The sequence below is a fragment of the Zea mays genome, chromosome 9 (genome assembly GCF_902167145.1).
Source record: "Zea mays cultivar B73 chromosome 9, Zm-B73-REFERENCE-NAM-5.0, whole genome shotgun sequence".
Lineage (NCBI taxonomy): Eukaryota > Viridiplantae > Streptophyta > Magnoliopsida > Poales > Poaceae > Zea > Zea mays.
In genome coordinates this window covers 69,937,165-69,960,667 of record NC_050104.1, presented here as the reverse complement: position 1 = coordinate 69,960,667, position 23,503 = coordinate 69,937,165, and the positions used below count along the sequence as shown (strand labels likewise).

The following is a 23,503-nucleotide window of genomic DNA, read 5'->3' as shown; positions in this document are numbered from 1 at the left end:
TAACAGCTTAAGTATAGAGTTTTAGATAACCGTCTTAAGCTCTCCCATGGTCTCCAGTCCATCTCAAGGCACCTGCATGGTCTAGTTAGCACAGTTTGGTACCCATCTCGGGATGGGTCCATAATGATCATCTAAATGTGCCTTTGGTACCCAAATTGCCTTTGTGCTAGTTCTAGGTGATCTCGTTATAGATCTAGCACAAGTGTATGATTTGGGTCTCCTATGCGAATAAGATTGACACAAATTCACTTGCTTAGGAATCTTACCTTTATAACATACCTTTGATATATGACCCTGCTCACCACACTTGTAGCAGAAGCGTCGCTCAACCTGACATGACGCTTGCTGTTTGTCATTTTCCTTGGAGAGGGTCATCTTGGAGGATGCACATCCTTGATTCTTCATGACCGGACATGAAGTGATCGTGTGGTCCTTTTTGTTGCATCCAAAACAACTCCTTGTCCCTTCATTCTTGTCTTTGTACGGACAAGACGCGATGAGGTGGCCTAACTTCTTGCACTTGAAACACCTCCTTTTTCCTTTTCCCTTTTTGTACTTGAATGACATGGAGAGAAGGTCAGTGCAAACAACATGATTAATTGAATCTTTACCTTTTTCCTTTTTCATGTTGATTTCTTCATTTATAGCTTTGGGAACATTCTTCTTGTTGAGCTTAACACTTGCTGCAGTTTTTCCTTTCTCAAGCTTCTTCACCACGCGCCCGTGGATATCTTGAGAGAGTTGAGCAATGTGTCTTCTCCTTAGCTGTCTTTGCTTCTTGTTCCCACGCAATTTTCTTTTTGATCCTGCAACTTGTTTCTCAAACAAAGATTGGCCTTTCTTGGGGCGGTGGAGGTCAGCACATGATAATATTTTGACCAATTGATTACTAGTGCAAGAATGAGGTTCATATGAGTTCAAACTAGTAATTACTACCTCATGAGCAATATCGAGCATGATATGATCATCAACTAGTTTACTATGAGAGTATGACAACATATCATACTTTTCACTAAGAGCAAGCTTTTCTAAATCCATTGTTTCTACTTGACTTCTAAGCATAGAATTTTCAGTTTTAAGTTGAGCAACATCAGATAATACATCATGATTATTTCTTTGCTCAAATAAAATAGATTCATACCGTTGGACCAAATTATCATGAGAGCACTTTAGCTCCTCATGTTCTTTGGTCATCTTCTCCAGGCTGTCGTTGGTTTTGATGAGAGTCTCCTCTAGCCTGAGAAGCGTCTCGCCTTGTTCCTTGTTCCTACTCAACAACTTAACCAAGAGCACTTTGTCTTCTTTGTTGAGATTGGTGTATAACCGGCGAATCTCCTCTTCTTCCACATCACCGGTCTCATTTTCCCTGTCATTATTATTAGTGGAAGCAATACAGGAAAATGTACCTTGTGGTGATGAAGACTCATCCTCGCTATCATCCTCATATTCCTCCTCATCATCGCTTTCGTCTCCACTATCATTGTTAGCAATAAGACATTTATAACTAGTGGAAGACAAACCTGTCGGTGAGGTGGATTCATCGTTGGGTGCCCATCGTTCTTGATCTTCTCCCTTTGAAAGGTTAGTATCACAAGCAATATAGGGAGTAGAAGCAGTACAATTTGCCACACAATATTTTACTTTAATTCTATTCCATAAATCATGAGCATCAACAATTAAATCATTACCACTACTCATGATGGCAAAATAAGCACCTCTAGAAAGAGAATCAACTAAGATGCTGCAAGCACGGTGATTGAGAGAAAAACATCTTAGTTCATCATTAGAGGGATTTTTACTAATATCAGATGGAAAAATACTTCTCCTAAAGATCTGTCTCAAATCAGGATCAACACTCATGAAAGCATTATAAATAGAGACACACCAAGATTTGTAATTAGAGCCATCGCCTAAAAGAAGTTCTACAGTTACCTCTTGTGACGACATCGTTATCTCCGGACGGCTAAGCCCACACTGGAGAGGCCTAGCTCCGATACCAATTGAAAGTTCCCTTTGACCCGGGAACAGGATCTGGATGTCGCCTAGAGGGGGGGGGTGAATAGGCGAATTAAACTTATTACTTTAAAACTTAAATTCTTACTCTACTCGAAGACTTAGTACGCAGTGGAGTGAGAAGACTCTTCGAGTAGGTTGCAGCGGAATGGAAGATCCTGTCTCAATATGTCCTGCACTTCAAATCAAGCTTGTAACACAGATAAGTATTGAAGTGCAGATATAAAAACGAGTAAGGCAGAGAGTCAGGATAGAACAGAGCACACAGACGCAAGGGTTTATCCCGAGGTTCGGCCAAGCCTGAAATGCTTGCCTAGTCCTCGTTGGAGTTAGCCACACCTGGGCTTGGAGTCTATTTCAACTCCTTCCTCCGTTTGCTCAGATCTGTCAATATGACAGATAGAGCCTTTCACTATTGAGTGGGGTTACAACAGAACCGCGGCTGCTTACAAACTTCTTGGCAGCACCCCGGCAGAGTAACGACACGCTCAAGACCTTGCTCTAGCTCTAAGCAGCACTTCTCCTCTCTCTTAAGGCTTATAGCTGTGCCTTCTACACAAACTATAGAGTTACACACACGAGGGAGAGTGAGAATTGATTCGAGTGATGTCTACACTTGTTGGCTGCGCTTGTTGTTCTCTTGGAGGCGCCTAGGAGTCCCTTTTATAGACCCAAGGGGCCTAGGAGCCGTTGGACTTCATTTGGAAGGCAATATCAGCTTTCTGTCGAGTGGTGCACCGGACAGTCCGGTGCACACCGGACACTGTCCGGTGCCCGATTCCTTTCCTTCTATGGCGAGGCCGACCGTTGGCAGTCTTGGAGCCGTTGGCGCACCGGACAGTCCGGTGCACACCGGACAGTCCGGTGCCATCTTCTAGCCGTTGGCTCGGCCACGTGTCCCGCGCAGATTGCGCGGCCGACCGTTGGCCCGGCCGACCGTTGGCTCACCGGACAGTCCGGTGCACACCGGACAGTCCGGTGAATTTTAGCCGAACGTCGCCGACGAATTCCCGAGAGCGGTCTTTTCACCAGAGTTAGCCTGGCGCACCGGACACTGTCCGGTGCACCACCGGACACTGTCCGGTGCACCACCGGACAGTCCGGTGCACTCAGACTGAGCAGAACCTTGGCTGTACACAGCCAAGCCTTTGCACCTCGTTCCTTTTCTTCTTCTTTCTGTTTCTATCACTTAGACAAGTATATTAGTACACTAAAACCAATGTACCAAGTCTAGAAACATACCTTCACTTAATTATTACATCCATAGCATTTCACATGCTTGAGCTTTGATGTTGGACTCATAAATCATCAAGTCGGCTTGACTTGATCTAGATTGACATTTCTTAGCTCCAACATCCTGCAAAGGTCACATAGAACATTTCCAAACATAGGAACAACCCAAACTAAAGATCAAGATGAACTTAGCTCTTTTGGGCTGCTTCCAGTTCTGGTTTTGACACTTGTTCTCCTTCTAGTGACCTTGATCTCCTTCTTAGAGCTTGATCTTGAGCCTTATGACTTACACCACATGACTGTAGCTTTTACCTCATTGGTTGTAAGTCACGTCCTTATGTAGTGATCCTTGATGTGTCGTAGCTGTTCTCAACTCGATCACCCTTGACTTTGCAAGCCTTCTTCTTCACCCTTGGCTTTGGGTTCCTCAGTCTCCTTGACCTTCTCCCGTGCACTTGGTACCTCGAAGCTCTTCTTGCCTCAGTCCTTGGCTTGATCAGTTGTCTCCGAGCTACTCACCCGAGTATCACTTTTGCAATGTCCATCTTACTTGTGATGTCCATCATGTATCCATAATCCAGTTCTTGGACCATCACATTTGTTCACTTGTGTTGAACCCTGTCAGCTTTACACTAAGCACCTGTTCAACACTTAACACACTTGTTAGTCCTTTAATTGAGTTGTCATCCAAACACCAAAACCACAAGAGAGCTTTCACGGTCGAACTCTCCGGCTACCACATCACATTCGAGCCCAGGACAACCATCAAGTCACAAGTTCTGGCAGACTTCGTCGTCGACTGGACTGGGCCAATAACACAACCGGACCCGTCCGTAGAGAAGGTTTGGACAATCCATTGCGACGGCGCATGGTGCCATGCGGGGGCAGGCGCTGCTGCAATCATTACCTCACCCACCGGGGTCAAGCACAGATACGCGGCACGCCTCAGCTTTGCTCTGGAATCTGACAGATGCACTAACAACATAGCAGAATACGAAGCTGTCATCCTCGGCCTCCGCAAACTAAGGGCCCTTGGTGTCACTACCTGCATTATCAGAACCAACTCCAAGGTAGTCGCCGGCCAAGTCAAGAAAGACTACGCAGCAAAGGACCCCGCACTTATGCAATACCTCGCGGCCATCCGTAGTCTCGAGAGACAATTCAAGGGTTTCACCTTGCAGCATGTGGACCGGGCCAAGAATGAGGAGGCCGACGCATTGGCCAAGGCTGCCGCCAGAGGCGAGTCCCTGCCCTCCGACGTGTTCTACCATGTTATCGGCACACCAGCCGTCCGGAGCCCCGAAGGGCTCCAAATAACCAATGACAGCGAGGGCCACCGCATAGTCAACCTTATTATGACCGAAGACTGGCGGGCACCAATAACCCTGTTTCTACAGGGGTACTACCATCCAACCGACATCAACGAGGCCAAGCGCCTCAAACATCGAAGCCGGGACTTCACACTGATTGAAGGCCAGCTTTACAAGAAGGGGGTCAGTCAACCAATGCTTAAATGTGTCACCGAGACTAAAGGCGTCCAAATCCTGCGCGAAGTCCACATCGGGACTTGCGGCTCTCACGCAGGGCCAAGGGCCCTAGCCGCAAAGGTGATCCGTCAAGGCTTCTACTGGCCCGCAATGATCTGCGCCGTAAATCGAGTCACAAGGTCATGCGAAGCCTGCCAGAAGTTTTCTCCTCGATCAGGAAGCCCTTCGCAATTCATGAAACTAATCGCCCACACATGGCCTCTTCAGCGCTGGGGCCTGGACATTGTCGGGCCCCTGCCCACGGCTCAGGGGAACCTCAAATTCACCTTCGTCGCTGTCGAGTATTTTACCAAATGGATCAAGGCGAGGGCTGTATCCACAATAACATCAAAGACTACACAGAAATTCTTCTGGCAAAACATTGTTTGCCACTTCGGAGACCCGTCCGAACTCACAGTTGACAACGGCAAGCAATTTGATAGTCAAGACTTCAAGGATTTCTGCTTCTCCATTGGCACCAAGCTTGCCTTCGCCTCAGTATACCTCCCGCAGTCCAACGGAGTTGTGGAACGCGCCAATGGCAAAATTTTCACAGCTGTCAAGAAGATGCTCCTCGACGACAAAAAGGGCAAGTGGGCCAATTTGTTACCTGAAGCGGTCTGGGCATTAAACACGACTGAGTGCAGGGCGACTGGGTTCACCCCTTTCCGCCTTCTGTATGGATCGGAGGCTATGACCCCGCAAGAAATAAAACATGGGTCCCCACGGACAGTCCCGTCAGCTGTCCCCGACGTGGACGAGCCCACTTCAAAGGACCTGATCAATGGAGACCGGGTCTTCGCACTACAGGCTCTAAACAAATACCAAGCCCAAACAAAAGCATGGCGTGACCATGCAGTCATCCCAAGGGAATTTAGCGAAGGAGACCTCGTACTCGTCCGGACCGCTCGGACAGAGTCCCGGGGCAAACTGGAGCCCAAGTGGGAGGGCCCTTTCATCGTCAAGACAAAGGCGTCCCCCATCGCATACAGGCTCGCAACGCCATCCGGCGAAGAATTGGAGCATTCCTGGAACATTGATAATCTCTGCAAATTTTTTGTTTGACTGCTCGGGGCCCGCTCGCCCTTGTAATTCCCACAACAATTTTATTCTGGCCCGTACTCTTTTCCTCCCTGGGGGTGAGGTTTTTAATGAGGCGGAGCCATGTAATATACAAGCGAAAAATCCCCCGCAAAAATCTACGTCGAAAAAAGACCGCATCGACGGTCTTCGACATTCGACCAATACAAAGTCACCGCGAGGGGCAGCGCTAGCTACCCTCGCGTGCGACACTCCGCGTGAAAAGTCGCCTAAGGGTGCAGCCGGACTAGCACAACAAGTGCGCAAAATCGAAGTCTTCTTCAAAAGACTATCCGAGCAAAAGTCGCCTAAGGGTGTAGCCGGACTAGCACAACAAGTGCGCAAAATCGAAGTCTTCTTCAAAAGACTATCCGAGCAAAAGTCACCTAAGGGTGCAGCCGGACTAGCACAACAAGTGCGCAAAATCGAAGTCTTCTTCAAAAGACTACCCGTGCAAAAGTCGCCTAAGGGTGCAGCCGGACTAGCACAACAAGCGCGCAAAATCGAAGTCTACCTAAAAAGACTATCCGCGCAAAAGTCGCCTAAGGGTGCAGCCAGATTAATTCAACACGCGCGCCGGACCGACATAATAAACGTACTAGACCAAGTGTGCAACGCCTTTATGAACATAGCCGGATGCGCGAAGGTGCACAGCCTCATCATACAACCTATAGTTACATATGTACAGCGAGGGCATCACACCTTACATCGGTTCAACCTCCAGAATAATCCCCATCTCCCTATAGTTAAATAGCATTATCCTCAGCTCCTCACCCTCAAAAAGACTTTGCAACTCCCCCTCACCTACACTCGGCCGGCGAGGACAACAATTCCTGCTTGCCAGCCCTGCCCACACGAAGCCGACTGCCATCCACCTCACTCACTCTACGCTTCGCAACCGCCCTTCGCCGCCTACGCCCAGCACTCGGACCAGGCACAACTTCAGCATCCGCAGCACGCGGCGAAGCCTCTGCCGCTGCCACATCCAAGGCCGCAAAGTAATCCAAGTCCTCATCCGACGACTCTTCCGTCCACTCAGCCGAACTCCCAGAGTCACCAAAATCAGAAAACTTAGAAGCAGACTCATCCGATTCATTCCCAGCATCCACGGTCGAAGCCGCCACAAAATTAGCAGTAGCGGTTGCGTGCGCAGGCCCAAAATCTTGAACCTGCGCAACAACCAAGGTTCAGCAACATAGACAAAATTCTCTAACTACCCACACCCACTAAGCCACCTGCGAAGACCCAGCCGCCGTGGGATCCTCCGCTGCCGGCTCCGTCGCCGTCTTCGGGGGATCCTTAGCCCTCGGCACAGCGGTTGGCGTCAAGCCACCACCGAACACAGTAGCCGCAGGGGCAGCGAGGGAGCCTTCACCGATTTCCGGAGGCGGCGCCGGGTTGACCTCGGCCTCGGTCGCCGCCGGGTTCGACTCTACTCCAGGCCGCGCGCTGTTCAAAACCCCGAAGTCCTCCACGTTCTCGGCACGCGCCGCCTGCAACACAGCACACCGATTCAGCAAGCCCACATATAACCCACATTCAACAACACTAAACAAAAGATAAACATTACTTGATCCCTCGCACGGTCGTACCGCTCCCTAACCACCTCCCGACCGTGGGGGCCCCACATCCGGTCAAAGAGGGCTCCCGCAGATTCCTTCACCACAGGGTCCTCGACCTTGTAAATCTCGCGCTCGAAATCCTCATCAGATCGGTCGAAGACCTCATAGTGACTGCACCCTTCGCGGGACAGCGCGTTCATCGCCCCTTCGCAGGTGACCAGGGAGGCGAAGGACATATATCTCTCCACAATGGTCGGGAGCGCCAACAATTCCTCTTGCAGCCACTCGAGGCAGCGAAGGCCTGACTCTCGGTCGGGCACTTCGAAGTCAGCGGTCCGCGCGCCCAGCTCGCGGTATGAGTCCATGAGCTGTTTGTGCGTCCGCTCAACTTCCGAGCGCGTAGAAGCCTCGGCCCTCTCCATGCGGGCCTGCAGAGCGTTAAACCGCGTCTCCCATTCCTCGGCGCGCTGGCTGGCGAGACTACCCTCCACCCGCGCCAAATTGGCCTCCGCCTGCGCCGACTGCGCCTTGGCGAGGGCCTGATTAGCCTCCCTCCTCTCCTCCACCAGCTGGCGCCGGAGGTCAGTCCTCTCGCCCTCCAGGGCGGCCACCTTATCCGCCAGCTTGCGGCACTTGCTATCGGCGGCCGACTTTTCCCGGACGGCGTCAGCATGCTGCGCCCGAAGTCTCTCGACTTCGGCAGACACAACTGCCGTAAGGGCCCCCGACGCCACGCGGTCAGCGAAGTCAGCCGCCTAAAAGACACACATAAGACCACAATCCCCACAAAAGCGGTAAACACCGAAGTCTAGCTCAACTTACCTGACTTAGCCGCTGCGACGCCTCCCTCAGCCGGCGGGACACAGTGCCCACTTCGTCCTTGACGGCAGCAAGCGCCGGAATCTCACCACCAGCGCTGAGAGCGCTACCCTTCGCCCCAGACACCGCGGTCGCCACCACAGGCGGAACAACATCAAGTTGCCCCTCGCCCGATCCTGCAACGTATCAACAGTCAAAAAAAACCCGGGCCAACGACTTACCAACGAGATAATCGTCCACACTAATATCGGTGCCGAAGTCGGCAACGCGCTTCCCCGGCGAAGGCAATTCTCGGGCCTTCGCGGCTCCGGCCGAGGTAGACTTGGTTCCGCCGGCTCCGGCTGCCTTCACGACCTCTGGCACCTTGCTGGACCCAGGGGCGGCCGACTTCGCCGCCAGCGTCGGCTGGCTACCACCGGGGGCGGCAGCCTTCGCAGTCCCCCGCGCCCTCTTCGGCCTAGCCTCGGGCAGCCTGATGACCGCCCGACGCTTCTGCGCAGCTTCCTGACGGTGCTTGTCCATCACTGCCGACACAACAGCAGCAATATTCCGTCCATAAGGAAACACTCTCATGTCACGAACCATGCGAGATGTAAAAAAGTCTTCGCCGGCCGCGCGGGGGATAGGAACGTTCTTAGGCCACCAACCCCCGGTAACCTTCAGCATCCGCGCCGAAGACTCCCGGAGCTCGGGCGAAGACATCCTTCCCCCGGGGGCCGCGCATGTCCCCATCAACTCTATAGCAAAACTATCGGAGACCCCAAGTCCTCCCTCGCAGTACCTAGCTTCCTCTTCTTAGTGGATGGGGCGGCCGCTGGCGCGGAGTCGTCTTCAGTCTCCGCCACCGGTTTTTTCCCACGGCGGTCGACAACGTCTTGCCCGGGATAACCGCCATACGACAGACGGTTTAACTCGAAGACCCTATTCAAGCGATCGTTGGATCCGCGTATATCCCAACTACGCTGGGCCTCCGTCTTTGGCACATAGCGACCAACAATCCGCACCGCCCCATCCTCCGCCTCACGCACGAATGCGGCGGGATCGCGGCCATGCAAATCCAGTGCGAAGGCGGGACTCCGCACCAGCATCCCGCCACGGGAAGGCATCTGGCGAGGGCATACTTCGCCCAGCGCCCAGCCACGCGCCAAGGGCCACACCCCATACGCGACAAACTCCTCAACCAGATCGCGCCCGCTACTCATGCCGGCCGCGCACCACAGGGCCCCTTCGTCTGCATCCTCCTCTGCTACTTCAAACTGCGGGTACGCTGAGTAATAATGCGAGCACATCTCGGCCACGGGGAGCCCCGGATGGTCTTCTACTGCGCCTTCGGCAACGTAGAACCAAAATTCCCACCAGTTACCCCATTTATTGCGGGCGCAGGGAACCAACTCAACGACTTCCATCGAAGTCTTGCCGGTCTTCGGCGTAAATGTACAAGATCCAAATTGAGCAATCTTATCTCCGATCCTCCTTTTCTGCCAATGCAGGCAATAATACTTCGCGAAGACTTCGACCGATGGCTGCCCGCCGTACGAAGTCGTTGCCCAGACATATTTCGACAGGGCCACCACGACATTTGGTGTCAGCTGGTGGACCTGGACGTTGAATCTACGCAGAACTTCTCCCACAAATCGATGCACGGGCAGACGAAGGCCAGCGGCGAAGAAAGCCTCGAAGACAACCAACTCGCCTTCTGGCTCGGGGACCTCCTCCGTCCCCAAGACACGTGCCACTCCGCCGCCGAAATAACCAAGTTGTTGCATGTCTTGCACGCAGACCGAGGACATCCGCGACACGCCGAACTCCACTGTGTCACCGGCGCGCAACTCCTCCGCCGCCACATTGCTCAGCGTCTCCTCGGACGACGCGCCGGCCGGCGGTGTAGCGGCAGCAGAAGAAGAAGAGGACGACATCGCTACGTACCGTCGGCGGCGGCGGGCGGTCTGCTTCACACGGGCCAGATCTCCGACGAGCAAGAGCAAGGAGGGCAGACGAGCAGCGAGCGGTTTGAGAAGGCGGTTAGGGTTTTCGCGGAGCGCGGAAAGATAAAGTTCAAAACGTGCCGCCCCCCGCCCCCTTTTATACACAGGGCGCGGCGCTTCGGGAAACCCGCAATCCAACAGTACGACGCCAATCAACGGTCATGTCAAAAACCCCCGCGGAACCACTTCGAGCGAGGGCAGCGTCTCCACCATCTAGCGACGTCTTCGGCACCAGATGACTTAGTCGAACTGGTCCCTCGGAGGGCAAATGTTGGGGCGAAGGCGAAGACGCCACCCTTCGCTCGATGCCTTCGCCGACCTCGCTGCACCAACGGAGACAAGACGACGGGCAGACTTACCCTTCGGCCCACACGTCGCCGGACGAAGACCTGCGACGAGGTCGTCTCATCTTGCGACCTCGTCCAACATGGAGGCCCACGTGTGATCCGGCCCACTGTAACAGGCCCTGCGTGGCCGCTGTGCATTACAGGCCTAATTTGTAAAGGTCTCCCTGTAATTACGGTCTGTAACCCCGCTTTATGGGAATATTCCGGGGATAACCTAGGTGCCTGAGGGCACATGCGTCCTTAACATTGGACGCTGGACACTCAGATACCTATAAATACCCCCACACAGTGCCCCTGAGAGGCTAGATTAACAGAGCTATTGCCATCTCGAGCAAAAAACCCTGTTTGCGTTGCTACACTCCCCCGTTGGATCAACTTGCACCGGAGAGCAAGTTCCAACATGGAGGTAGTTCTCTTTACAGGATTATTTCCACTGATAGTTGGTGTAACAAAACCATCAGTGGAAATTAGATTATCATTAGCAGTTTTGTTACACCAACTGTAAGTGAAAATAGGTTCCACTAGCGGTTCTTTAAGCTGACCCTGCCTATTTTTTCTACTAATATTTGATAACCTAAACCGGTAGTGAAAATTTGAATATGTTAGAATACCAATATATTAATTAATTTGATATTATATAAGTATATATAAGCGTTTTGCATGTAATTTTTTTTATCCATGTGCGTTTAGCATCTGCACTTTCACTAGTTTACTAATAAAATATTGAAAATATTAAAGGTAAAGACTTTTAGCAGTAGGTCTTTTTATTAAAGTTGTTATCGGGCAGCTCCATTATAAAACACGTTAAATGTAACGCAAAATGATACTGCGCTGCATAAAAAACTCAAATTCAAATATAAAAATCTGACATCACAGTCTTGAAAGTAAAAATACACACACATCACAGCGCATTTCTGGAAAAGCCAAACTTAAAGCCGGGGGCACAAGCGAAAGCGAAAGCGCATAGTGCCCGTGCTGCCTGTCCCTTACCGCAACGGTAGCATTCGAATTCTCTCCCCAAATCGCCACCCTGGGGCACCCAATGCTGGCAGCCTCCCTTCTCGCTCTCCGCTTCCTCCTCGTCGGCGCCACTGCGGCGGGGATGGGGACCGGGACGGTGGGGGTGAGTGGTGGTGGCCAGCTGTGGTGCGTTGCGAAGAACAACGCGGAGGACGGCGCGCTGCAGAGCGCGATTGATTGGGCGTGCAGTGTTGACGGTGGCCGCGCGGACTGTGCAGCCATCCAGCAGGGTGGCGCCTGTTACGATCCGCCCGACCTCCAGCAGCACGCCTCCTACGCCTTCAACGACTACTTCCTCCGTTCCGGCGGTGCCGGGAGCCCCGCCGCCTGCGACTTCTCCGGCGCCGCCGCACTCACCGCGCTCAACCCCAGTAAGAACCCCGAATAGCTTGCCCACACTTTGAATGATCTTGAATCAGCAGCATTCTTCAGATTCGAACTTTTCTTTTTAGTTCTCGTTTTTTTTGTTGGATTATTCCTACCGAATGTGTAATCTTGTTGCGTCGGTGCTGCGAATTGTTTGGGCAGGTCATGGGAGCTGCGTGTTTCCTTCCAGGTTAGTCATTGCTCCTAACCTCCATATTTGTGTTGACCTTTCCAGTTTCCTCCTTTTTGGTATTCTTGTCTACTTTACAGTTTACAGTATATATGCATACCATTACAATACGCAAAATCTAAAATCCTGGATCTTCGATATTCAAGAACTGGGTATTTCATGTAGTGTCATAAGCAGCACACTGGCTATGCTTGTGTCTGTTTAAACTTTGAAGGGCAAGTTAGACCTCAGCTGGCCGAGACGAGGTGGCGCACAGAGGTTAAAGTTGCTCTGCTGACACAACCTGAAGGGCTTCAAACACCTGTTACCAGCCTGATGCGACCCAATTCCTACCTAGCTTCAGTAGTACTCGGTACTCAGTACTGCCTGGCTGGTTGCTCCTACCCCATCTTCCTCCGCGTCTTCCATTGTCCTGTAACTTCGGCAGTTCGGCTCCACAATTGCTAAAGTATGTGATTGTATCATAGTTCCAAACATAACACAATACAGTCGGATCTGCAGTTCCGAACCTATATTGACCATATGTATCCTTATCTTGCCATGATTTAACCTAACGATTGAGTGGATGATGCACGAGTAGGATCTTCTATCAGTCAATATGTCTCGTTTGTCCAAATAGTCTTAAACTCTTAATGGTTACCCACCCTTTTTCAAATCAGCTGCCACTCCATCTTGAAGTGATAATTCAAGCATAGAGTTGAAACAACCACACATATATTAATGTCTTGGTTGATATTCCAAATTTCTGTTGATATGCAATGTGCTCAATCATGCATGTTAACGTAACCAATCGTTTCTTGCAATCGTCAAGTGAAAACGTCCATGTGATGGATGTACAAATCATTCTTCAAAGCAATGTGTCTTGTTTCTACGGACAGTAGAAACAATACCATTTTGAGTCTTGCTTGAGATCAACTCAACAATTTATTGCACCTGTCTTTAGCCTCCTGTGTGCTCTCCCTGCATTTCTTCACATTTTTTCCAACATTGGCCACATGTTGCTTCAACCGATGAATCCCTCCTTGGCTCTAATGATCACAAAAACATGCACTTCACCTTGTCCTTGTTCTAAGCATCAGCAAGAACCCCATATTCCCATCCCACGTCACCTGAATTTCTTTTCAGGATATTTGCTCCTTCGATTTTAGGAGATTCATGCTATATAGTCGACATCCTACATTCAGTCATTCAGAGTTCAGTGAGCAACTAACAAGTGAAAAACAATATTACCACTACAGTAGGCATTCAGGCAATCTGCTAACCTATACATTCAGGCAATCAAAGATAGATGCAGGGAATCAGCTAAACAACTAACACAGAATACTTTTCAGACTAACAACTAACAAACTAATTAATAATAGGGATTCAATTCAGATTTGAGGCATCAGATTCAAACCACTTAAAAGAAACAGAGCAGGCCGCAGAAAGACACCTTTTAGAACCTTGTATATGACTTGTTCCGAAATAAAACCAGACCTCAAAAATGGATTGCAGTTCTATGACAACCTTTTCAGTGTTGTGCTTGGAGTCCAGAAGCAAAATCTGGTGCTCTGTGCAACATGATTTATCATAGTTCTGGAACAACCTTTAGATTTGATACAGTATGCACATATCAAAAGTCAGCCCTAAATTCTTCAAACTTTGAAAAACGCTCCATAACCTACCAAAGCATATTTGTTGGATGTAAAAATTGTAGTGTGCCAGGTTGTTCAGGAAGTTTAGTATCTCACCACTTCCCTGCTGTAGTTCTTGGAAATTGGGGTTGCTTCCTCGAGAAAGCAGAATAAATTGGAGCTGCCTTGTGCTGTTCAAGCTTTTCTCTCCATGTCAAAACACGCACAACTGACTTTCCTTTTCGATTGCATCTTCCGTAGTATGGCAAGTCTCTGCTAAACCTTTGACACTTCACTTTGGACCCTGCAGTGCATCTCCGAAAAATGGTAGCTTCACAGGAACGACAACCTATGGTCCAACCGGTGCAGACTTCAGCAGCAGTTTTTCATGGAAACTCAACTTCTGGCCATTGCTCTTGCATATATCTACATCTGTAACGTTTTGTGCCACTCATGTGTTGTAGTTTTTTCTTAAACTGTGTTCTGCGCGTATGATAAACTATCAGGCTGCAGAATGTGGTTTGTTCGCTGGTCTCCCCTTGAGTTTTCTGCATTGTTTGGGAGAGAGAAAACTGTCCAATATCAGCTGCTCCCTCTTTTACCAGGCAGTCCTCTTCAGTTTTGTGTGGCCATGTGATTTCATCCTTCTGCTAACTGTAAGTGCACGAACCTGTTGTCTTGGTGTGTGTAGTGTAGGTCCTGAATTTATGTTGCTCTGTTTTCAACAATGTAAACAAAGTTCTCCATAATCTTAACTTAATAAAAATCGCGAACTCCTAACAACTGAGATGTAATAAATACGCTCACGTTTCCAACGAAAGTGTATGTAACCTTGTAAATAAACAAATTTACTCTGTGCTAATCAACATGGATCTTAAGCAGCACAACTGCACAAGTGCGGCTTGATCTCTTACAGCTGTTGAGTGTGGAGAAACTGAAGTGGCCAGTACAAACATCTGTGACGGGCGCGTGAGGATTCATCTTATTTGAGGGGAAGGTTGAGCAAGCTGCCGGGGCGTCTCCTGGCCGGCGCCGATCTCGGAGGGAGGACCGACCCTGCAGCGGCAGAGCGGGCACGTCGAGCGCGACGAGAGCCACAGGTCGATGCAGTCGCGGTGGTAAACATGGCTGCACGCGGGCAGAAGCTTGACCATGGCGCCGACCTGGATGATGCCGAGGCAGACCGCGCACTCGGTCAAGCCCGCGCCCTTGCCGCAGTGCCTCACCAGCCGGTTGTACATGAACGTGGGGACGGCCGCGGCAACGGCGCTCAGCGGCAGCAGCTCCTCTGGCTCGGCGGAGCCTCCTGAGGAGCTCGTCGCGAGGACGTCCGCGGTGGGCTGCTGCGGTCGGCGGTGCGCCAGGTGCCTGCACAGCGCGACGAGAGCGAAGGAGGCGGCCACCGACGCCGTTACGGAGCAGAAGAAGAGGAGGTTGTCCGGTGACATTGCAAATTGCATGGCGCCCAACTCGGATGGAGATGGCTCGCTGGCTGTCTGGTTGCGTATGCAGGCAGGCACGCTGCCTCAAGTACCTCTTCTAGTTCTAGGCTTCTATAGCAGTTTTCTTGAGCTGAAATGGAGTTTACTGATGATTGCAGTTGGTGTGTCGGAAGGCTATGAAGCCTTAACAAACACTTTTGCGGTGGTTAGCATAGCAACTACAGTATTCCTTTCATTAGTTTGGAAAACTCTGCCACGTGTCTGCATCAGACCGAGCACATGGCAGGTATGTTGTCGGAGCGGAGCTTTCAGCGGGCAGATTTGGTATGCTATATTACATAGATACACAAGATCCTGCTGACTGAACGAAAACGACTGGGCATACGGATTAGGCGAACGTTCACATCACCCATCTGTGGATATAAGTTGACGCGAAGGTCACCATTGTGGGGTTTAGAACCGAAACACCCTTGTGATGCGAAAAATGAAACGTACTAGTTCAGAGCGTCAGGCCCAAAAGTACAACATAAAATAATGTTTTTGTAAAATGATGTATATGAATTACTGGTCATATCGGTCATGTAAATTTATATTCTTGTTTTTAGCATTTAACCTATTAAGGTTCATAAGAAGTAAACCTCAAATTTGTCCTATAACATCTCAAATAATAGATATAAAATACAGATATAGATTCAAATTCAGATGTTTATTCACCTTTTCCGTTGTAGGGAGCAAATACTGCACAAAAATAATTACACAAAAATTTGTTATTGTTTTTATAATATACTTAACAACATAACTAAAAATAACATTAAATTATATATATATATATATATATATTAAATTTGTCATATAACTCAGGTCCAATCCATCCCTACCCATTTGGTCTTTTCCAGTTTGGTAAGGATATCTGACGTGGGTTTGACCCCGTTTCTAGTTTGGCAATCGTTCATTTGGAAACAAAGATATCCGACCTGGAGTGGGCCACCGTCGACATGGACACGCGTACATGAGCAATTGTGAAGCATCTGACCCCTAAGTAGTGTTTTGGTAATTAATAACACCTATATGTGGACTAACGAATTCTTGGAGAAATAAGAATGCAGGTTGGACCACTGAAAGATGAAGTTCATTGAAAGTTTTAGAGACTTCGACGTTGATTGTGAAATGGATCAAGGCAAAGGTATTGGTTAGGGGTTTACTTTTGCCGGTGACAAGGTGATTAGAGAAGGAAATTGACCAGATTAGTAGGCTAGATAGTCGTACTACCAAGAGAGGTCAATGACAATTACTTGTGTGAAACTTAGTGCCTCATAGAGCATATAGATGTTGCATGTGCATGAGGACTAACATCGCTTCCGAATTTGCGAGTTAAAAATATTTTCAAAAGAGAATTTGGAAAGTGGGCTAAGTGTCTCTGTCGCGAACCGTCTGGGCCAGGAGACTGGACCGTCCGCGCAATTCTAGAGAGGTCTGAAGATTGGTGGTCTACAGAGTGGTCTAAAGTATTTGTACTGCGGACCGTGCGGGCCTAGTGGCTAGCCATCCACAGTCTTGACCAGGAAGGGTGTCGATATGCACAAGTCCATGTGTTGTTGTGCGGACTGCCGTCCGGGGCCGACGGATCGTCCGCAAGTGCCTTAGTTGAGTTTGGGAAGGGACTGTGTGCTCAGGGCCAATTGTATTGTGGACTGTCTGAGGTCTGAGTTCAGTTAGTATCAACTCCCAGGTCGAGGACCGTCCGACCTTGATTAAAGCCAGGTGGGGCAGAGATCGGAGAGGTTTCTGAAAGGGAAATGACCTTAACCATTTCTCTCATTGATTCTGGTGCTTGATGACCATCACAACCTTTTGGTAACTAGTTTACCTCATCTTTGATTTATAGGTGCATAAGTCCACTCAATTTAGTTCTCAATCAGAAACAGCTCAAATCCAACCATTAAGGGGTAAAACTTGGAAAAGATGAAGAATACCGAGTTTCACACAATGGATAAGTTGTATACTCCCCTAGGAACCTATTTATTGCATCTAACAAGGTTGGTTAGCTCAGATTCACAAAGTCACCATTTGGAGCTAGTTTGAACAAAAATAGTTCTCTCATAAAGAGAGAAGAACAAAAATCCAAGAATTATGACTTAGACTAGTTGGATTGTCACTATAAATGTTTGTCTAAGTCATAGGTACATCCTCAAAGATAGTAAAAAGATTTGAAGAAGCTTTGAAGAAAAGAGGAGAAATTGGTCTGCTGCCAGAGGCATCGGACAGGTCCAGTGTGCACTACTCGGTTCAGAGTTATTTTTACTGAACTGGATGGTCACACGAAATTTGGAGCGGGAGCATCGGACTGGTCCGGTGGCACACCGAACCGTTAGATAAGGATCAATGGTCACCTGCATAATTTAGAACAGTCACATGCCAGACCACTCTTCAAGGTCCGGTGGTGCACGGACTGACACTATGTAGGGTCCAGTGCACCACTGCGTAGTCAACTTTTGGGAAGATTTTTCCAATGGCTCTTTTGGTATTTGGGGGATATAAATACCCCTCCCCCAACTAGCACATTGAATACCACAAGACTCACTCCAACCTACCATTCATTAAGTGCAACATCTCCAAGCTTCCAAAGCCATACTCCGCGCCACATTTGATCGATTCATGTTTTTAGAGACACAGCGGCTAGTGCATTTGAGTGTTGCAAAGTCTTGTGGTCATTTGAGCTTTGATTGTTTCTCATTTTCACCCCTATTATCGTTGTTGTAAACTTGAGCAAGAGACTCTGATTCTTTGTGTGGAGGTCCTTGCGGGACTTAGTGTCCCCGAGATTGAGAAGAAATCTCAACTGGTCTCCATGATCGTTTGAGAGAGGGAAAGGATTGAAAGAAACCAATCCTTAGTGGACTCCTCAACAGGGAGTTGTTTCCTTAGAACTGAACCCCAGGAAACAAATCGCCCGTGTCTTTGCATTATTCATACTCTTTGTGATGTGCTTCTTTCCTTACCCCTATCTAGTTTTCTTGCTTGTGATCGTTTTAAGTTGGCTCCCAACGTTATTCGCATTGATTGAGCAACTCATTGCAAGAAGAACTTCTCTTCCGCACTATGATTTTATTAATACCCATTCTCAATAGAGCCAAAGATAGTTCAAGATTCAATGTAGATGAAGGCTAAACTAGGGCTACTCCTAATGCTTAAGGTAAAAATGATAAGTATAATTGATTGGATCGATTGTGGGGGGTTCAATCGGATGTACCCTTCATCTATATAAGGGGGAGGTCTGGACCCATTATAAGTTGGTTCCTGAGCTAATCTTGCGAAGATCGCTAACAAATCCCGCAAGAAACAAGGAATCGTAACCAATTATGCGCACACGCGGACCGTCTGACCCCGAGGGCGGACAATCCGCCCTGCCAAGAGTGGTGCTCAACACATGCTCCCCTACATTTTAGTGGACGTTGATGAACCAAAAGCATATGCACTGCTTGTACCCTTCAGGAAACAATAGATCTCACAAGTCATCTTGTTCCCGAAGTAACAACTAAGCCTGATGGAAGTCACCTACTTTTCAATCAAATAGGGTGATCATTCAATATAGCTCTAATGCATCAAGGCCATTTTGGATTGCATCTTTCTTAGGTATGACCATCTGATCAATGGATCAAAACGTATAGAATGGAGGTGCCCCACAGCCTAAATAGGAAAAGGGACTATGCATGTACCATGGGTTCACCGGCGTACCATCCCACATTTGAACAGGACAATATGTCAACGATGCGTAGATGGGTGGAAAGTATCCTGGCATCACTAGATAAATAAGCGATGCTTGCCGCATCACCTTTTGGGCCGTTTATTCGGTTGTTTTATTGGACCATTTTGTTTTAGCGGGTGACCGAGATTTCTTTGTTGGTCGATCGCGTAGAACGACCTTCTTGCTAGCGTATTTGGAGAGCAATTGATCAAAAGTAGGGCTGGCTTTGACCAGTCGACCATGTGTGTTATATGTGCTTTGCTCTTGTGTCCCCTTTTTCGCTTTGTGTGGAGGTCGACGCCTCTAGCCATGGGCGATCTGTCCGGCTGAGTCAGTTGGACCGTCTATTTGAGTATCAGACTGTTCGTGCGCAGGTGCCGGACCATCCGTGATGCTCGAGTTAGGGATTTTTGCTCGGCTTGGTTGAGCCTGCTCCCCAACGCCTCCGGACTTGTTAGTCTTCCTGTCTAGAGCTTTCCAAGCAATCCCTCCTTGTGATATATTCGACATGTGAGGATCACTGAAGACGATGTTTTTGCCTTTGGCTCTATCGGCCACTTTGAGCTAAACCAAGACTTATTTTGCTTGCTAGTTCTATTATATGGACATGAAATGGTTGTGTGTCCCCTTGCATCTCCTGAAAACTCAGCCGACCCTCATTTATGGCAGATTGTATCTATCGACGAAAAATGTTACAATCATTTGTGGCATGCGGAAAAGAATTATGCCACTTGCAGTAAGCACATCTCTTTAATTCATTTAGAGGAGGAAGAGTATTAGTTACTTTGATGTTGCCACTTTTCACTAGTTCCTTAAATATTTTATCACACTTAGCAACATTAAAAGTAAATTTAATTTCTTGCCGATTCTTTTGAACCGTCTGTAAAGAAGAACAAGGTGAAGGTTTGGCCTTTATTTGCTAAACAAGTTTAGCGGTACATATATCTGCAGATTTGTCATCCGAATTATCACGCTCCACTAGAAGTATAGTACGACCGATCGATTTTGGTGTCTCTTTACATCGACTCTCACAGGTCAAAGCCCACTGATGTAGCCGAGCTATTGAAAAAACTGAGTGACATCCAATTTGTCTCTTAAGTAGGATAGCAACCCATTAACAGCTAGCCCTGCTAGCTCTTTGTCTGCGACATGGATTTGAAAGGATCAGTTTCTAGTGTCCTAGAACCTCCGTATATAATCATTAACCGATTCTTCGCGTCCTTGTCAGTCTGAGGCTAAATCAGCCAACCCTAATTCATATTCCCAAAAAAGAAATGCACATGAAATTTACTTTCTAAATCATTCAAGGAATTAATGTAATTAGGATGTAGGGCGATGTACGATGTAAAAGCGGTACCAGTAAGGAACAAAGAAAATAAACGAACACGAAAGGCTTCTCCATCAGCCAATTCGCCTAGGTGTGCTAGGAACTGGCCTACATGTTCGTGTGTGCTTCTACCACTTTCACCAAAAAAACATGGAAAACTCCGGTATCCTTGCCCCTTGTGGGTACGGGACAATGTCAAACCGATGATCATATGGCTTTTGATAGCATTGCCCTACTCTGGCTACACTAACTCCAAGGCTATCTCGAAATAGTTTAGCCATCTCTTACCTAATTTTCTCCATTGCGCTCGATGGCAGACCAACAGACCCTAGGCTATGGGGCTTATTTGGCTGGGCATTGTTATGCCGACCTTCCTGCTGTGGCCGATAGAGAACGTTGACCGACCTGTGATCATATGGTGTGTTGTGGTTTAAATATGTATGGGGAGGAACATACTGCTGTTGTGGTGTGTAATAAATTGGCGTATGATTTGCAATAGTAGGCTCTGCATATGTGTATCTGGACAGTCTGGCCCAGGTGGCCGGACGGTTCGACGCTAAGCCGGACTGTCCAATGGTAAATCCGGACTGTCCGGTTGTGTTCGCTATCACAGGGGTGCCATGTGATGGTCCTAGTGCAGCCCTAAACTGTCCGGCAGGAAAAGACGAATGGTCCATGTAGGGTCCGAACTGTCTGGGCAAAGGCTTGAACAGTCCGATCGTGTCTAGAGGCGTCGATTTGCCAAGCAGGGACGACAGTGGTGGTATTTTTCCTTAGATATGAGTTCATCGACATATCATATAATTGTTGGGGCTATGAATCCCCATTTGTTGCTGATGTATTAGACACAGACATCCTGTTACTAGATTCTAATGATGGGTACTAGAAGCAACATATTTCTCCAACGAACATGTTAATTTTCTAATTGATTCTTCTAACCCTTCAATCTATTGTTTCAATTGATCTTGCTGCTGATCTACATACTATTTAATAGATTGGATGTCGTTGGGTTTACTTACATTGGAGATTTGAAGCGAATGTACAAGAGATGCGACCTCAATCTTTCCATGTTTGACAACCTTCTAGTGACGATCCAACGTGAATTGTGACAAGAAATTCTTCTTCACTTGACACATGTAGTCTTCGTATCGCTCTTGCTCATCGGTCGATAGGCTTTCAACAGCCAGCCTAAGGATATTGTCTGGGGAGATACCGGTGTGATCTTTAGAATCGACCATTTGAGGGCCTGATTTTTTGTAGATCTAGATACATGTTCCGCATCGGAGTCACCAAAAAGTATGTTGGTGCCGATCTAGGCGCCAAACACTAGGAGATGAATCGCCTAGCGGTGTTCTCTATGGAGGAGCATATGGTCCACAGCCCTAGGTTGGACGGTCTGAGACCTAGACGCAGGAGCGGCTCCTTCTCTGCGTACGTCTGGATGGTCCACGACGACACAAAGGGTCGTCTTCTTCGCAACAGACTTAAATCTTGCCTCCTTGGAAGGACCCCGCCATGGAGGAGATATCCTAGGGTGTGCCTTGCGGTCGGCAAGCCACCCAAGACGCTACTAGTGGACGAGCTGAAGAGAGGTGAAGATTCGAGGTAGAGGAAGGCTAAACTAGGGTTACTCCTAATACTTAAGGTAAAATGATAAGTAGAATTGATTGGATTGAATGTGTGTGTGGGGGGTGGGGGGTTCAATCGTCCGTACCCCTTCATCTATATAAGGGGTAGGTCTGGATCCGTTACAAGTTAGTTCTTGAGCTAATCCCGTGAAGATTGCTAACAAATCCCACAAGAAACGAGGAACCATAACTGATTTTGCACACGTGCGGGACAGTCCGCCCTGCCAAAAGTGGTGCTCAACACTGTCTAATTTAGAAGTAGGTACTAGCAGGCTATTAAGACTGTCACTAGCAGATTGTGCATATTGCAGACTACACTGTTCACAGAGTGTAGTTTAAATTAAAATAGGAAGCACGATAAGTAAGACTATTGGAGATAGCTTAAGGCTATCTCCAACAGCTTTCCTATTCCACCTCCTATCACGCCTCCTATTTTAAACACAAACTCTGTAAATAGTGCACTCTACAGACAGTGTTTTGTACGACCATATGCATGGTATGTTCAAGATAGGCTAAGAAGACCTCATGTTATTTGCAGGACATCAAGAATCTCCAGGTTCTAGGTTATATGTTAAAATATAATATAATGATATAACTTCATGCATGAGAAGAGTCTAGATCAGATTCAAAGCATTTTTGGAAGTAAAAAGGGAAAAAAGAAAGGAGTTGTAGAAGCACTTTGCTATTTAATATTACAATAATAAAAAATAGATAATAGTTACATATATAGGGCTTGTGCTTTTGAAAAGCTGGAATAAGGTTTCTGGGAAATAAACCGAAAACTGAAAAGCCTGCTGAGTTAAGCTTTTCTCACTTTTGTTGTGTTGAAGAGTTAAAATTTTATTTTACTAGCAAAGTGCTCATACATTGCTACGATTTTCATTTATATTTAATATAGAATATAAAACATAAAGACATGTGGTTTTCTTGGCTTGGTGGGTGTGAATGTGGGTTCAGAGCCAATAACCATGATTTAAATCCCTATTTATAATGCATAATTTTAGCATTTTTACAATTTCAATTTGGTGCGACAATGGTGGAAACCATGGAACCACAAACTGATGCTTTAATATAGTAGAGGAAAGTCAATAAAAAAATCCAACACTAAGAAGTTAAGGGCTCGTTTGGTAGAGCTCCGCTTCATGATTCTTTAGCTCCGAGAGCTGATTCTCTAGTATAATGATTTCGATTGATTCTCTATCGAAAGTGAATCTATTTAACTAAAATTGTTTGGCAAATAGGCTGTATAAAACAGACACATATATAAAACAGACACGATCTATGCACATATTAAAAGCATCTATAAGAAAACCCTTAAACCAACCCTAAAAGTGGCTTTAGAGGAAAAACACAATTTTAGCCGTCCAACAGTTCCCTCATTCCTGCTATATTATTAACGTCCCACATTCATAACCTGCTGTCATGTAAATATGCGCGTCGTGGATCGTCTCCCAATCTCCACAGCTCGCGGTCAGCTAGCTGCTTCCCCACGTTATTTTTGCCTCATGCGCTGTTTTATTGGTGGAGGAAGGAGGGAAGTGTCCGGCCAAAGCGGCAAGAGAGGCTTCAACGACCATGGAGGCGGCATCGTCGTAGACGGATGGATA

At 47.9% G+C, this 23,503-nt stretch overlaps 2 protein-coding genes across 2 annotated transcripts; one reads left to right on the top strand and one right to left on the bottom strand.

The window, feature by feature from the left end:
• The first annotated feature begins 11,550 nt into the window (after nt 1–11,550).
• Nucleotides 11,551–15,430, top strand: LOC100193817 (glucan endo-1,3-beta-glucosidase 1). The gene is given in 3 exon segments (NM_001138900.1): nt 11,551–11,956; nt 12,114–12,141; nt 14,065–15,430. Coding segments are annotated over 3 exon segments (531 nt in total). The 5' UTR covers nt 11,551–11,607; the 3' UTR covers nt 14,219–15,430.
• On the bottom strand, nt 14,539–15,256 carry LOC101027191 (RING-H2 finger protein ATL2L). The gene has a single exon (NM_001279790.1). The coding sequence runs from the start codon at nt 15,212–15,214 to the stop codon at nt 14,732–14,734; it is 483 nt and encodes a 160-aa protein (NP_001266719.1). The 5' UTR covers nt 15,215–15,256; the 3' UTR covers nt 14,539–14,731.
• Nucleotides 15,431–23,503: the final 8,073 nt, after the last annotated feature.